Here is a 13,735-nt window from a genome sequence, read left to right as displayed (position 1 = left end):
TTATTTTATAATATAATATACAGTGAGGGGAAAAAGTATTTGATCCCCTGCTGATTTTGTACATTTGCCTACTGACAAAGAAATTATCAGTCTATAATTTTAATGGTAGGTTTATTTAAACAGTGAGAGACAGAATAACAACAACAAAAAATCCAGAAAAACGCATGTTATATATAGAAGAGGAAATGCCCCTGTCTGAGTGTGCATTTGTATACCTGTTAACAATGACGCTAATGACAACCATCTCCTGGTTGATTGAAAAGCTTTCCCAAAAACGTTGTCAATTAAATGTTAGCAGATGGCGATATGAGTCTTTCAGGTGATGTTTCTTGCGTGACGTATAATCTGGTGGACGGTAACAGGAGGCTTCTTCAACAGCGACAAAAGGCTTCTGATTCAACCAAAGCGGTGGTTTGCTAGCCAACATAAAACCGAAACATTGAAGCGCTTTCAACCAATCCTGTGTATATTACTCTTGGTGTTTTAAACATAATTCTGTTTACGTATCTACTGGTTCATTTAAACGCAATTTGCTTAAAATTGCAAATGTATTAACGAGATACGGCACTAGGCTAATCTCCCGGAGCATGAGGTCACTAAACTCAACGGAGAAAGAAGCTCTGGTGAAAGGAGACGAAGAAACTTTCAGGATGATAAAGGAGGAAGAGGAGGCTATTGCTTTGAAAGAAGAAGAGGATGATATCACAGTGAAAGAGGAAGATGGGAAAGAGGTTGTCAGAGTGGAAGAGGCGGAAGTAGAAGCTTTCAGAATCAAAAAGCAGGAAGATGCCATAACATTGAAAGAAGAAGAGAATGTCGTGAAAGAAGAGGAAGAACATGTTGGAGTGAAAGAGGAAGAGGAGGCTATCTCAATTAAAGAGGAGGAGGAAGACGTTTTGGGAGTGAAAAAGGAGGAGGAAGAGACTGAAGTACCGATTGACACCAGTGAGTACTGTCTTAAAAACAGGGGCACAAACTATGCAGTTGTTGAACTAATGTGTGATTTTAAAGGGGCATTATACTGAAGTTCTACACTTGAATATGTTGTTCTGTACTGTAGGAATTGTTTATTAAGGGGCAATCTGCCATTGGTACATATGTTTAAGGGACTTTTAAATTGGATGTGTTGAATTCTTATACTTATAACAGGCTTTTAAAATTCTATATTGGTGCATATTTTCTACTTAAAATTACAAAGGGACGCAAAAGGCAACCATTTTATGGAACGACCCTTTTACATTTGCATCACAAACAATGTTTTAGGAAATCATGATGAAAGTGGCCCTTTTTAGACATTTTCATGCCTCAGTGGTGGAGAAAGTTCCCAATTGTCATACTTGAATATAAGTAAAGATACCTTAATAGAAAATGACTCAAGTAAAAGTGAAAGTCACCCTTTCACATTTGCATCACAAACAATATATTTAGAAATCATGATGAAAGTGGCCATTTAGGCCCCTTTTAGACATATTAATGCCTCTTGTAAGACTCTGTGATCGCAATAGAAGATCATATGTTTACCATCTGTTTGATGTCCTCATTTAAACAGGAGAGAAACATGACTATCGTGGATCCTCTGGGAAGCCTCAACAACATCCTGATGCTGACGAGACAGAGAAGATTCTCTCCAGATCAGAACACCAGATGGTACAGCTTGGTCTGGTCTAGCATACAGCTTGGTCTGGTCTAGCATACAGCTCTTTTGGGGTCCGGGCTGGGTTTCTGTAAAGCACTTTATGTCAACAGTGACATCAGCATCCATAATGATATGTGTCTGTGTCCCCTCTTTTTGGTTACCAGGACAACGCAAGCCCTTCCTCCCTTCCGGAGTCCCCGTGTCGTGCCTCTCCCGGTAGCACCTTACTGCTGGGTATGAAGAGGTTGTCTGTGCTGCTGGTGGACTGCAGGAAAACAACAGGGCTGAGTGGAACTGTGAGAGGAGGAGAAGAGATGAAAGGATCAGATTTGACACATCAAAGTAAGTGCTGTAGTTTAGTTTGAACAAATACAATAGATCTGACCACTGGTAGCTGTTCCCAGTAGAGCTGTCCCTGACTAATACAAATACAGCTTTGCACACACTCTCAAATCTTAAACTGCATTGACTGCTACTGTTTGGGTGGTGGACCAGTCTTGGTACACATGGGAAACTGTAGAGTTGCAGTTCTTGACACAAACCGGTGAGCGTGGCACCGAATACCATACCCCGTTCAAAGACACTTCAATATTTTGTCTTCCCAATTCACCCTCTGAATGGCACACACATAATCCATGCCTCCAATTGTCTCAAGGCTTAAAAATCCTTATTTAACCTTCCCCCCTTCATCTACATGGATTGAAGTGGATTTAACTTGTGACATCACTTAGCCTGGATTCACCTGGTCAGTCTAAGTCATGGAAGGAGCAGGTGTTCTTAATGTTTTGTATACTCAGTGTAAAGCACTACAGATAATCAAGTGCTATTTGCATGTGATGCATTTGCTCTATTGTGTCCAGCAGGGCAAGTAGTTCTGACATCATAATACACCCTTGTGATAATCAAGTGATATTTGGAATGTCTGAGTAGTTCTATCTGATGTCATAATACACCCCTCTGATAATCAAGTAATATTTGGAATGTCTGGGTAGTTCTATATGACCCCTCTGATAATCAAGTGCTATTTGCATGTGATGCATTTGCTCTGTTGTTTACAGGTTTATTCGTATTTTATAGAGCGTTGCTTTAAGGGAATAGTACCATCACATCTAGATTAAAACTAATGTGAAAAGTGAGCTGAGAAACTGTGTATGAACACGCTACCTATTCATCTAAGTTATTCTGCCCTTGAGGTGCGTTCCCATGCAAAACTAGACAGATAGATGGCTAACAACTAAGTCGTCAATAAAACTTCCAAGGCGTGACTTTTCTTGAATTAATATTAAAAATGTTTAGGTTGTGAAACTACAAAATACAGAAAAGAATATACTTTAGTATTCAATTCACACCGACATACTGTAGCTCTACATTATATATTTAGTATTCAATTCACACCGACATACTGTAGCTCTACATTATACATTTAGTATTCAATTCACACCGACATACTGTAGCTCTACATTATACATTTAGTATTCAATTCACACCGACATACTGTAGCTCTACATTATACATTTAGTATTCAATTCACACCGACATACTGTAGCTCTACATTATATATTTAGTATTCAATTCACACCGACATACTGTAGCTCTACATTATACATTTAGTATTCAATTCACACCGACATACTGTAGCTCTACATTATACATTTAGTATTCAATTCACACCGACATACTGTAGCTCTACATTATACATTTAGTATTCAATTCACACCGACATACTGTAGCTCTACATTATACATTTAGTATTCAATTCACACCGACATACTGTAGCTCTACATTATACATTTAGTATTCAATTCACACCGACATACTGTAGTTGTACATTATACATTTAGTATTCAATTCACACCGACATACTGTAGCTCTACATTATACATTTAGTATTCAATTCACACCGACATACTGTAGCTCTACATTATACATTTAGTATTCAATTCACACCGACATACTGTAGCTCTACATTATAATTTTAGTATTCAATTCACACCGACATACTGTAGCTCTACATTATACATTTCAAGTTGAAGTTGCATAAATACAAAGCACGTGCCAATGTACCATGTATCTGGCATGATGCCAAACCATATAGCTAATTGTTACTCATATGGTAATTGGCTAACTCCTTTAATTACTCTAATAATGTGCAACCACCTCTGTACAATAACAAAGCATATTACACCAGAAACAGTAACAAAACTTCAGTATTGTATGTTTTACAATTCGTTTACATGACGCACGAGCAGGAATACAGCTGACGGCATACATGAATGGCAAGGTAATTTGTGTGAGTAAATGCAACCAACTGACATTGATAAGTAAGCAATTCTATCAATAACAAGATTATCATCATTAGCAACATGCTTGAAACGAACTTACAAACAAATATTTTCAGAGGCTGAAGCGTGACAAGATATAACTGCACTGAAAGACCTGAACCCTAGCGCTGCTTCTATGCGCGCAGAACGAATTCTCCACTTACTGTTTTCGTACAGTCTTTCTAAGTACCAGAAAGCTCCACTAGGGGGAGATAAACACCATGGAACACAATGAAAATCCATCGTTACCGCTGTAATAAAACAGTCTGTTACCTTCTAACAGGATGGCAACACAGAAGTATTTGTTCATTATCCACATATTCATATTAAGCTTCTACGTCTGTGAACAGGAACTTATTATTTGTAAGACATGAGAGAAAATATATCTGTTTATTGTTAAATTGTTATGACGTGATGGGCGTCTTTCGGGTGATGATTCTTGCGTGACGTATAATGGACTGGACGGGACCCTTCTTCAGGAACAACAAAGCGCCAACTCTTTCAACTACCTCGGTAGCTTGCTAGCCAACATAAAACTGGAAGATTGACGCTTTAGACCATGTTAATGTACATTATGTAATCTCAGTGTTGTAAACGCAGTTCAGTTGACGTATTAACGGGTCAACTTGAACCTAATTTGCATGTTCAATTTGCAAACTTGTTAAAGATTGTTGCTCACTAGGCTAGTCGCTAATGCTAGCTAGCTAACATCACTGACCATGAGCTCACTAAACTACTCCTCCCCTGCTAAAGAAGAGGAGGTCTGCTGTACGGAGAAAGAATCTCTGGCGATGAACATTGTCGTGAAAGAAGAAGAAGAAGAGGAGGATATGACTGTGAAAGGAGAGGAAGAACCTTTCAGAATGAAAAAGGAGGAAGAGGAGGCTGTTATAGTGAAAGAAGAGAAAGAACCTTTTAGAGAGGAAGAGGATGCTATCTCAATAAAAGTGAAGGAGGAAGACGTTTTGGGAGTGAAAGAGGAGGAGACAGAATATCAGATTAACACCAGTGAGTACTGTCTTAAAAACAGGGGCACAAACTATGCCGTTGTTGAACTAATGTGTGGTTTTTAAATGGCATTATTATATACACTATATACGGTGCCTAAATTATTATATTCACTATATACGGTGCCTACATTATTATATACACTATATACGGTGCCTATATTATTATATACACTATATACGGTGCCTACCTTATAATATACACTATATACGGTGCCTATATTATTATATACACTATATACGGTGCCTACCTTATTATATACACTATATACAGTGCCTTCATTATTATATACACTATATACAGTGCCTTCATTATTATATACACTATATACGGTGCCTATATTATTATATACACTATATACGGTGCCTACATTATTATATACACTATATACGGTGCCTACATTATTATATACACTATATACGGTGCCTTCATTATTATATACACTATATACGGTCCCTACATTATTATATACACTATATATGGTCCCTACATTTAATTATCCATGTGGTCTATATTAAAGTGCACCTCATCTAATATAACATACTTTTAAAATTCAAAATTTGTGCATAATTTCTACTTAAATATCAAAGGGATGCAACAGGCACCCATTTCGTGGAACATCCCTTTAACATTTGCATTTTAGGCCCTGTTTAGAGATATTAATGCCTCTTGTAAGACCCTATGTGATTGTAGTAGTAGATCATAAGTTTACCACCTGTTTGATGTTCTCGTTCACACAGGAGAGGGACATGAATATGGTGGATCCTCTGGGGAGCTTCAACAACATCCTGATGCTGACGAGGAAGAGAAGAGTCTCTCCAGATCAGAACACCAGATGGTACAGCTTGGTCTGGTCTAGCATACAGCTTGCTCTATCTGGGTCTGGGCTGGGTTTCTGTAAAGCACTTCATGTCAACAGTGACATCAGCATCCATAATGATATGTGTCTGTGTCCCCTCTTTATGGTTACCAGGACAACGCTAGCCCTTCCTCCCTCCCTGAGTCCCTGTATCGTGCCTCTCCCGGTAGCACCTTACTGCTGGGTATGAAGAGGTTGTCTGTGCTGCTGGTGGACTGCAGGAAAACAACGGGGCTGAGTGGAACTGTGAGAGGAGGAGCGGAGAAGAACGGATCAGATTTGACACATCAAAGTAAGTGCTGTAGTTTAGTTTGAACAAAAACAATAGATCTGCCCACTGGTATCTGTTGCCAGGACAACCAGCAAAGTTCTCTCTCCACAGAGAGCCGGAAGTGCTATCGGTTGGCGGAGAAGTTTGACAGTGTGTGCAACTCTGCAGAACTCTTGTTCATTTTCAGCGTGCTTAGTTGTGAAGTGTTTAAAACTTCTTAAGACTAGCGGAACCCCTCGACAACATCCGCTGAAATGGCAGAGTGCGAAATGAAAAAATATTTTTGGGAAATATTTTACTTTCATACATTCACAAGTGCAATACACCAAATTAAAGCTTAACCTCTTGTTAATCTAGCCATCGTGTCCAATTTCAAAAATGCTATACAGCGAAAGCTCGCCATATGATTATGTTAGGTCAGCACCTAGTCACAAAAAAAACATAGGGCCATTTTCCAGTCAAAGAGAGGAGTCACAAAAAGCAGAAATAAGAGATAAAATTAATCACTAACCTTTGATGATCTTCATCAGATGTCACTCATAGGACTTCATGTATGTTTTGTTCGATAAAGTTAATATTTAAATCCAAATATCTCAGTTTACATTGGAGAGTTATGTTCCGTAATGTTCTGCCCCGAAAACATCCAGCGGAATTTGCAGAGAGTCACATTCATTTACAGAAATACTCATCAGAAACTTTGATAAAAGATACAAGTGTTATGCATATAATTAAATATATACTTCTCCTTAATGCAAGCACTGTGTCAGATTTCAAAAAAGCTTTACGGAAAAAGCAAACCATGCAATAATCTGAGGACAGAGTGAAGCCACAAAAACAAGCCATACAGATACCCGCCATGTTGTGGAGTCAGAAATAGCGTTATAAATATTCACTTACATTTGATGATCTTCATCAGAATGCACTCCCAGGAATCCCAGTTCCACAATAAATGTTTGTTTTGTTCGATAAAGTTCATCTTTATGTCCAAATACCTCCTTTTTGTTAACGGTTTAGTTCACCTATCGAAATTCACAAGGCGCGGGCACTAAGTCCAGATGAAAAGTCAAAGAAGTTCTATTACAGTTCGAAGAAACATTTCAAACGATGTATATAATCAATCTTTATTATGTTTTTATCATAAATCTTCAATAATGTTTCAACCGGACAATTCCTTTGTCTTTAGAAATGAAAAGGAACGCAGCTCGCTCTCACGGCCGCGAGCGTGTGACTTTGCTCAAGGCATTCTGCCAGACCCCTTAGTCAAACAGCTCTTATTCGCTCCCCTTCACAGTAGAATCCTGCAACAAGATTCTAAAGACTGTTGACAGCTAGTGGAAGCCTTGGAAAGTGCAATATGACCCAATTTACACTTTATATTCGAAAGGCAATGACTTGAAAAACTACAAACCTCAGATTTCCCACTCTCCCCCTCTCTCTCCCTGTAGTGCTGTACTGAAACAGCTGCAAAACGTGACTCGTGACGTTGCTGGATGCGGGCCTCGCTCTGCTGCTTTGCCAGTTCATTCGTTATTTTATTACAGCTATGGCCTTTGTCTTGCAGCTGGAATTTTTTATTTGTCTGAGAGAAAAAAATAATACTTTTCAACCTGTAAAACATAAACTCAACAAAAAAATGAACATATCTTTTTTCAGGACCCTGTCTTTCAAAGATACTTTATAAAAATCCAAATAACTTCACAGATCTTCAGTGTAAAGGTTTTAAACACAGTTTCCAATGTTTGTTCAATGAACCATAAACAAGTAACGTAAAACATATACAAATATGATGATGTGGGGCGGTAGGGAAGCCTAGTGGTTAGAGCGTTGGACAAGTAACCGGAAGGTTGCAAGTTCAAACCCCCGACAAATCTGTCATTCCTCCCCTGAACAGGTATACGGTGCCTACATTATTATATACACTATATACGGTGTCTACATTATTATATACACTATATACAGTGCCTACATTATTATATACACTATATACGGTGCCTACATTATTATATACACTATATACGGTGCCTTCATTATTAAATACACTATATACGGTGCCTTCATTATTATATATACGGTGCCTTCATTATTATATACACTATATACGGTGCCTACATTATTATATATACGGTGCCTTCATTATTATATACACTATATACGGTGCCTACATTATTATATACACTATATACGGTGCCTACATTATTATATTCACTATATACGGTGCCTACATTATTATATACACTATATACGGTGCCTACCTTATTATATACACTATATACGGTGCCTTCATTATTAAATACACTATATACGGTGCCTTCATTATTATATATACGGTGCCTTCATTATTATATACACTATATACGGTGCCTTCATTATTATATATACGGTGCCTTCATTATTATATACACTATATACGGTGCCTACATTATTATATACACTATATACGGTGCCTACATTATTATATACACTATATACTGTGCCTTCATTATTATATACACTATATACGGTGCCTACATTATTATATACACTATATACGGTGCCTTCATTATTATATACACGGTGCCTACATTATTATATACACTATATACGGTGCCTACATTATTATATACACTATCTACGGTGCCTACATTATTATATACACTATATACTGTGCCTTCATTATTATATACAATATATACGGTGCCTACATTATTATATACACTATATACAGTGTCTACATTATTATATATACGGTGCCTTCATTATTATATACACTATATACAGTGTCTACATTATTATATATACGTGCCTTCATTATTATATATACGGTGCCTACATTATTATATACACGGTGCCTACATTATTATATACACTATATACTCTGTGTGAATGTCTAAATAATAAAAAGCCGTTGTGTCGAACCCTTTCAACAACAGGGAGATGTTACTAATGAGCTTTGTGTCTGTTTCCAAGTTTTGGACTTCCACACAGAATTACTTCTCATTTTATGTTTAAGGAAGTGTGTAGGTCACATTCTGTATCATACAGCTGTGAAGGTTATATATTTAGAACCACCTGCTGATAGGAATCTAGCGATGTCTGTGTCTTGGGTGTCATAGAACTGTCTCGTTGTTTGTGTTCTGACTTGTAAAACAGAAATAAAGATAAGTAATGTAAACATATCAGTAGTTACCAGGAAGCTCTACAACATCATTTGTTTTAAATTATGAAATGTTTGGAAACTGGCCTTGGGTTATTGAGGGATCTGATTGAGATTAAACCTCATAGCAAGGCAGTTTTATGATGTGGAGATTTCATTCACGTCTCTCTTTAAATAAACACTGTCTTTGGCAGGAGGAAAACCAACCTCGGAGGAACCAGAGACGTCCAAACCAGCAAGACGACACCTCTGCTCCCAGATTGGAAAGAGTTTTACCAAGTTTGGAAGCCTGAACAGGCATGAGAGGGGACACGCAGAACCGAAGACACAAAATTGCGCCCAGTGTGGAAAGAGTTTTAGCCACTTAGGAAATCTGAAAGCTCATGAGCGAACACACACGCGGGAGAGGCCTTTCCATTGCTCCCAGTGTGGAAAGAATTTTAAGCGGTTCGACACTCTCAAAACCCATGAGCAAATACACACAGGGGAGAAGCCATACCATTGTTCTCAGTGTGGAAATAGTTTTAGCCAGTCAGGAAGCCTGAAAGTTCATGAGCGAATACATACAGGGGAGAAGTCATACCTTTGCGCCCAGTGTGGAAAGAGTTTCAGCCAGTCAGGAAGCCTGAAGGAACACATGAGACTGCACACAAGGGAGAAGCCTTACTACTGCTCACATTGTGGGAAGAGTTTTAACCATTTAGTTAGCATGAAAAGACATGAGAGGATACACACAGGAGCGAAGCCACACCCGTGCTCCCAGTGTGGAAAGAGTTTTAAGAGGTTAGACACCCTCAAAGCTCATGAGCGAATACACACAGGGGAGAAGCCATACCATTGCTCCCAGTGTGGTGAGAGATTTAGCCAGTCAGGAATCCTGAAAGCTCATGAGCGAACACACACAGGTGAGAAGCCTTTCTATTGCTCCCAGTGTGGAAGGAGTTTTAGCCAGGCAGGAACCCTGAAAGCTCATGAGCTAATACACATAGGGGAGAAGCATTTCCATTGCTCCCAGTGTGGAAAGAGTTTTAGCCACTTAAGAAATCTGAAAGCTCATGAGAGAATACACTCTTGGTAAAGCCACTTAAGAAATCTGAAAGCTCATGAGAGGATACACTCGGGGGAGAGGCCTTTCCATTGCTCCCAGTGTGCAAAGTGTTTTACCCATTTAAGAAATCTGAAAGAACATGTGAGACTGCACGCAGGGGAGAAACCTTACAAGTGCTCAGACTGTGGGAAAAGATATTGCTCATCACAGTCACTAAAACGTCACGTGAGAATCCACACAGGAGAGAATAATTACTTATCCTAGTGTGTAAATTGATATTTCACATCACACTGACTTAAAATTCATCAGAGAACATACACAGTGCTCCCGTTGTCTTATATTGTTGACTGACAATGTGTTAACCTGTTTAAACCATATGAAATTGAATTGTACCAAGTATACTCAAACATATATTTTTATGTTTTTATTAGAAAACATTGATTTAATATGGAGTTATGTCAGTTTCAATGTAGGGTAGATAAGATTTCATGTGTTTAAATGGTCCTTTTTAAAACTCTGTGTGTGTGTTTATCTGGGTGTGTCATTCCTCCAGCACTACAGATAATCAAGTGATATTTGTAAGTCGCTCTGGATAAGAGCGTCTGCTAAATGACTTAAATGTAAATGTAAATGTAATATTTGGATGTGATGCATTTGTTCCATTGTTGACATCTGCATTGTTGGCCCACTGATGATTTAATGAAATGAAAATATTCAGACTGTAATGGAAAATGTTAATTGTTTGTGTGTCCACATAACTGAGTATGTGACTAACCTTGTGAAACTGTCCTATTATAATCTCCTGTTCTTGGGAGGATCATCCTGTGTTGCAAACCAGCTGCACCTGCATCCTTGTATGAATAAAGTCCCGCCCAGGAACAGGAAACTATAAAGATATGTGCTCATCACTCAATGCTTCAGGAATTCAGACTGTCTACACTGCACTGTGTAACTCTGTTATTCTCTCTGAGCTCAGAAATAAAGCGACTTGGTTTGACTTGGACTCCACCCAACTTGCAACCTAAATCCAATGACAGTTGACATTTTGTGTTGATTTCATGTTGAATTCACTTTAGTTGACGACTCAAAATAAATGTAAATAGAAACTAGATGTTGAACTGATGTCTGTGCCCAGTGGGCTGGTTTGAATAAGCGGCAGGTGTTGGATCAATATCCACCTTAGTTGGTTACGGGATCGTCAGCCATCTCCTTCAGCGCCATTCTTCACTTTAATATCATAAAAGTCTGATAAAACGTAACAAATATGTCATAGAGAATTCATATTTACTTTATATACTTTATAATATGGAATATGAATTCTCTATGACATATATATATATATACTGATCAAAAATATAAACGCAACATGCAACAATTTCAACGATTCACAGTACAGTACATTTGGACAACTATAAATACATAAATAAATAAATAAATCATCCCCCTCTTCAAAGGGGGGGGACACTCTTGACCCAAACTGCTACAGACCTATATCTATTCTACCTTGCCTTTCTAAGGTCTTCGAAAGCAAAGTCAACCAACAGATTACCGACCATTTGGAATCTCACCATACCTTCTCTGCTATGCAATCTGGTTTCAGAGCTGGTCATGGGTGCACCTCAGCCACGCTCAAGATCCTAAACGATATCTTAACCGCCATCGATAAGAAACATTACTGTGCAGCCGTATTCATTGATCTGGCCAAGGCTTTCAACTCTGTCAATCACCACATCCTCATCGGCAGACTCAACAGCCTTGGTTTCTCAAATGATTGCCTCGCTTGGTTCACCAACTACTTCACTGATAGAGTTCAGTGTGTCAAATCGGAGGGTCTGCTGTCCGGACCTCTGGCAGTCTTTATGGGGGTGCCACAGGGTTCAATTGTTGGACCGACTCTCTTCTCTGTATACATCAATGATGTCGCTCTTGCTGCTGGTGAGTCTCTGATCAACCTCTACGCAGACAACACCATTCTGTATACTTCTGGCCCTTCTTTGGACACTGTGTTAACAACCCTCCAGGCAAGCTTCAATGCCATACAACTCTCCTTCCGTGGCCTCCAATTGCTCTTGAATACAAGTAAAACTAAATGCATGCTCTTCAACCGATCGCTACCTGCACCTGCCCGCCTGTCCAACATCTACTCTGGACGGCTCTGACTTAGAATACGTGGACAACTACAAATACCTAGGTGTCTGGTTAGACCGTAATCTCTCCTTCCAGACCCACATCAAACATCTCCAATCCAAAGTTAAATCTAGAATTGGCTTCCTATTTCGCAACAAAGCATCCTTCACTCATGCTGCCAAACACACCCTTGTAAAACTGACCATCCTACCAATCCTCGACTTTGGCGATGTCATTTACAAAATAGCCTCCAATACCCTACTCAACAAATTGGATGCAGTCTATCACAGTGCAATCCGTTTTGTCACCAAGGCCCCATATACTACCCACCATTGCGACCTGTACGCTCTCGTTGGCTGGCCCTCGCTTCATACTCGTCGCCAAACCCACTGGCTCCAGGTCATCTATAAGACCTTGCTAGGTAAAGTCCCCCCTTTTCTCAGCTCGCTGGTCACCATAGCATCACCCACCTGTAGCACGCCCTCCAGCAGGTATATCTCTCTAGTCACCCCCAAAACCAATTCTTTCTTTGGCCACCTCTCCTTCCAGTTCTCTGCTGCCAATGACTGGAACGAACTACAACAATCTGAAACTGGAAACACTTATCTCCCTCACTAGCTTTAAGCACCAACTGTCAGAGCAGCTCACAGATTACTGCACCTGTACATAGCCCACCTGTAATTTAGCCCAAACAACTACCTCTTTCCCTACTTTATTTATTTATTTATTTGGCTCCTTTGCACCCCATTATTTTTATTTCTACTTTGCACATTCTTCCATTGCAAATCTACCATTCCAGTGTTTTACTTGCTATATTGTATTTACTTTGCCACTGTGGCCTTTTTTTGCCTTTACCTCCCTTATCTCACCTCATTTGCTCACATCGTATATAGACTTGTTTATACGTTATTATTGACTGTATGTTTGTTTTACTCCATGTGTAACTCTGTGTCGTTGAATGTGTCAAACTGCGCTGCTTTATCTTGGCCAGGTCGCAATTGTAAATGAGAACTTGTTCTCAACTTGCCTACCTGGTTAAATAAAGGTGTTCTCAACTTGACCACCTGGTTAAATAAAGGTGTTCTCAACTGGCCTACCTGGTTAAATAAAGGTGTTCTCAACTAGCCTACCTGGTTAAATAAAGGTGTTCTCAACTTGCCTACCTGGTTAAAATAAAGATGAAATAAATAAATAAAATAAAACATATATGGAAATCAGTCAATGTCAAATGTATTAGGCCCTGATCTATGGACTTCATTATGACTGGGCACGGTGCAGCCATGGAGGGGCCTAGGAGGGCATAGCCCCACCCACTGACGAGCCAGGCCCAGC

At 39.1% G+C, this 13,735-nt stretch overlaps 1 protein-coding gene across 1 annotated transcript; it reads left to right on the top strand.

The window, feature by feature from the left end:
- Window positions 1–4,437: 4,437 nt before the first annotated feature.
- LOC135536609 (zinc finger protein 501-like) lies at window positions 4,438–11,354 on the top strand. The gene is made up of 4 exons (XM_064962895.1): window positions 4,438–4,965; window positions 5,706–5,803; window positions 5,939–6,116; window positions 9,423–11,354. The coding sequence occupies exons 1-4, from the start codon at window positions 4,677–4,679 to the stop codon at window positions 10,304–10,306; spliced, it is 1,449 nt and encodes a 482-aa protein (XP_064818967.1). The 5' UTR covers window positions 4,438–4,676; the 3' UTR covers window positions 10,307–11,354.
- Window positions 11,355–13,735: the final 2,381 nt, after the last annotated feature.

This window comes from Oncorhynchus masou, unplaced genomic scaffold (assembly GCF_036934945.1).
Source record: "Oncorhynchus masou masou isolate Uvic2021 unplaced genomic scaffold, UVic_Omas_1.1 unplaced_scaffold_643, whole genome shotgun sequence".
NCBI lineage: Eukaryota > Metazoa > Chordata > Actinopteri > Salmoniformes > Salmonidae > Oncorhynchus > Oncorhynchus masou.
The sequence above is the reverse complement of the archived record's forward strand: the minus strand, read 5'-3'. Positions and strand labels throughout refer to the sequence as shown.

What these genes read in the sequence shown, in the direction of transcription:
- LOC135536609 (XM_064962895.1), top strand. Translation starts at nt 4,677, where the DNA reads ATGAGCTCACTAAACTACTCCTCCCCTGCTAAAGAAGAGGAGGTCTGC. An exon ending in CCAGATCAGAACACCAGATG is followed by an intron (nt 5,804 to 5,938) that starts GTACAGCTTGGT and finishes TATGGTTACCAG; the next exon opens with GACAACGCTAGCCCTTCCTC. An exon ending in ATCAGATTTGACACATCAAA is followed by an intron (nt 6,117 to 9,422) that starts GTAAGTGCTGTA and finishes TGTCTTTGGCAG; the next exon opens with GAGGAAAACCAACCTCGGAG.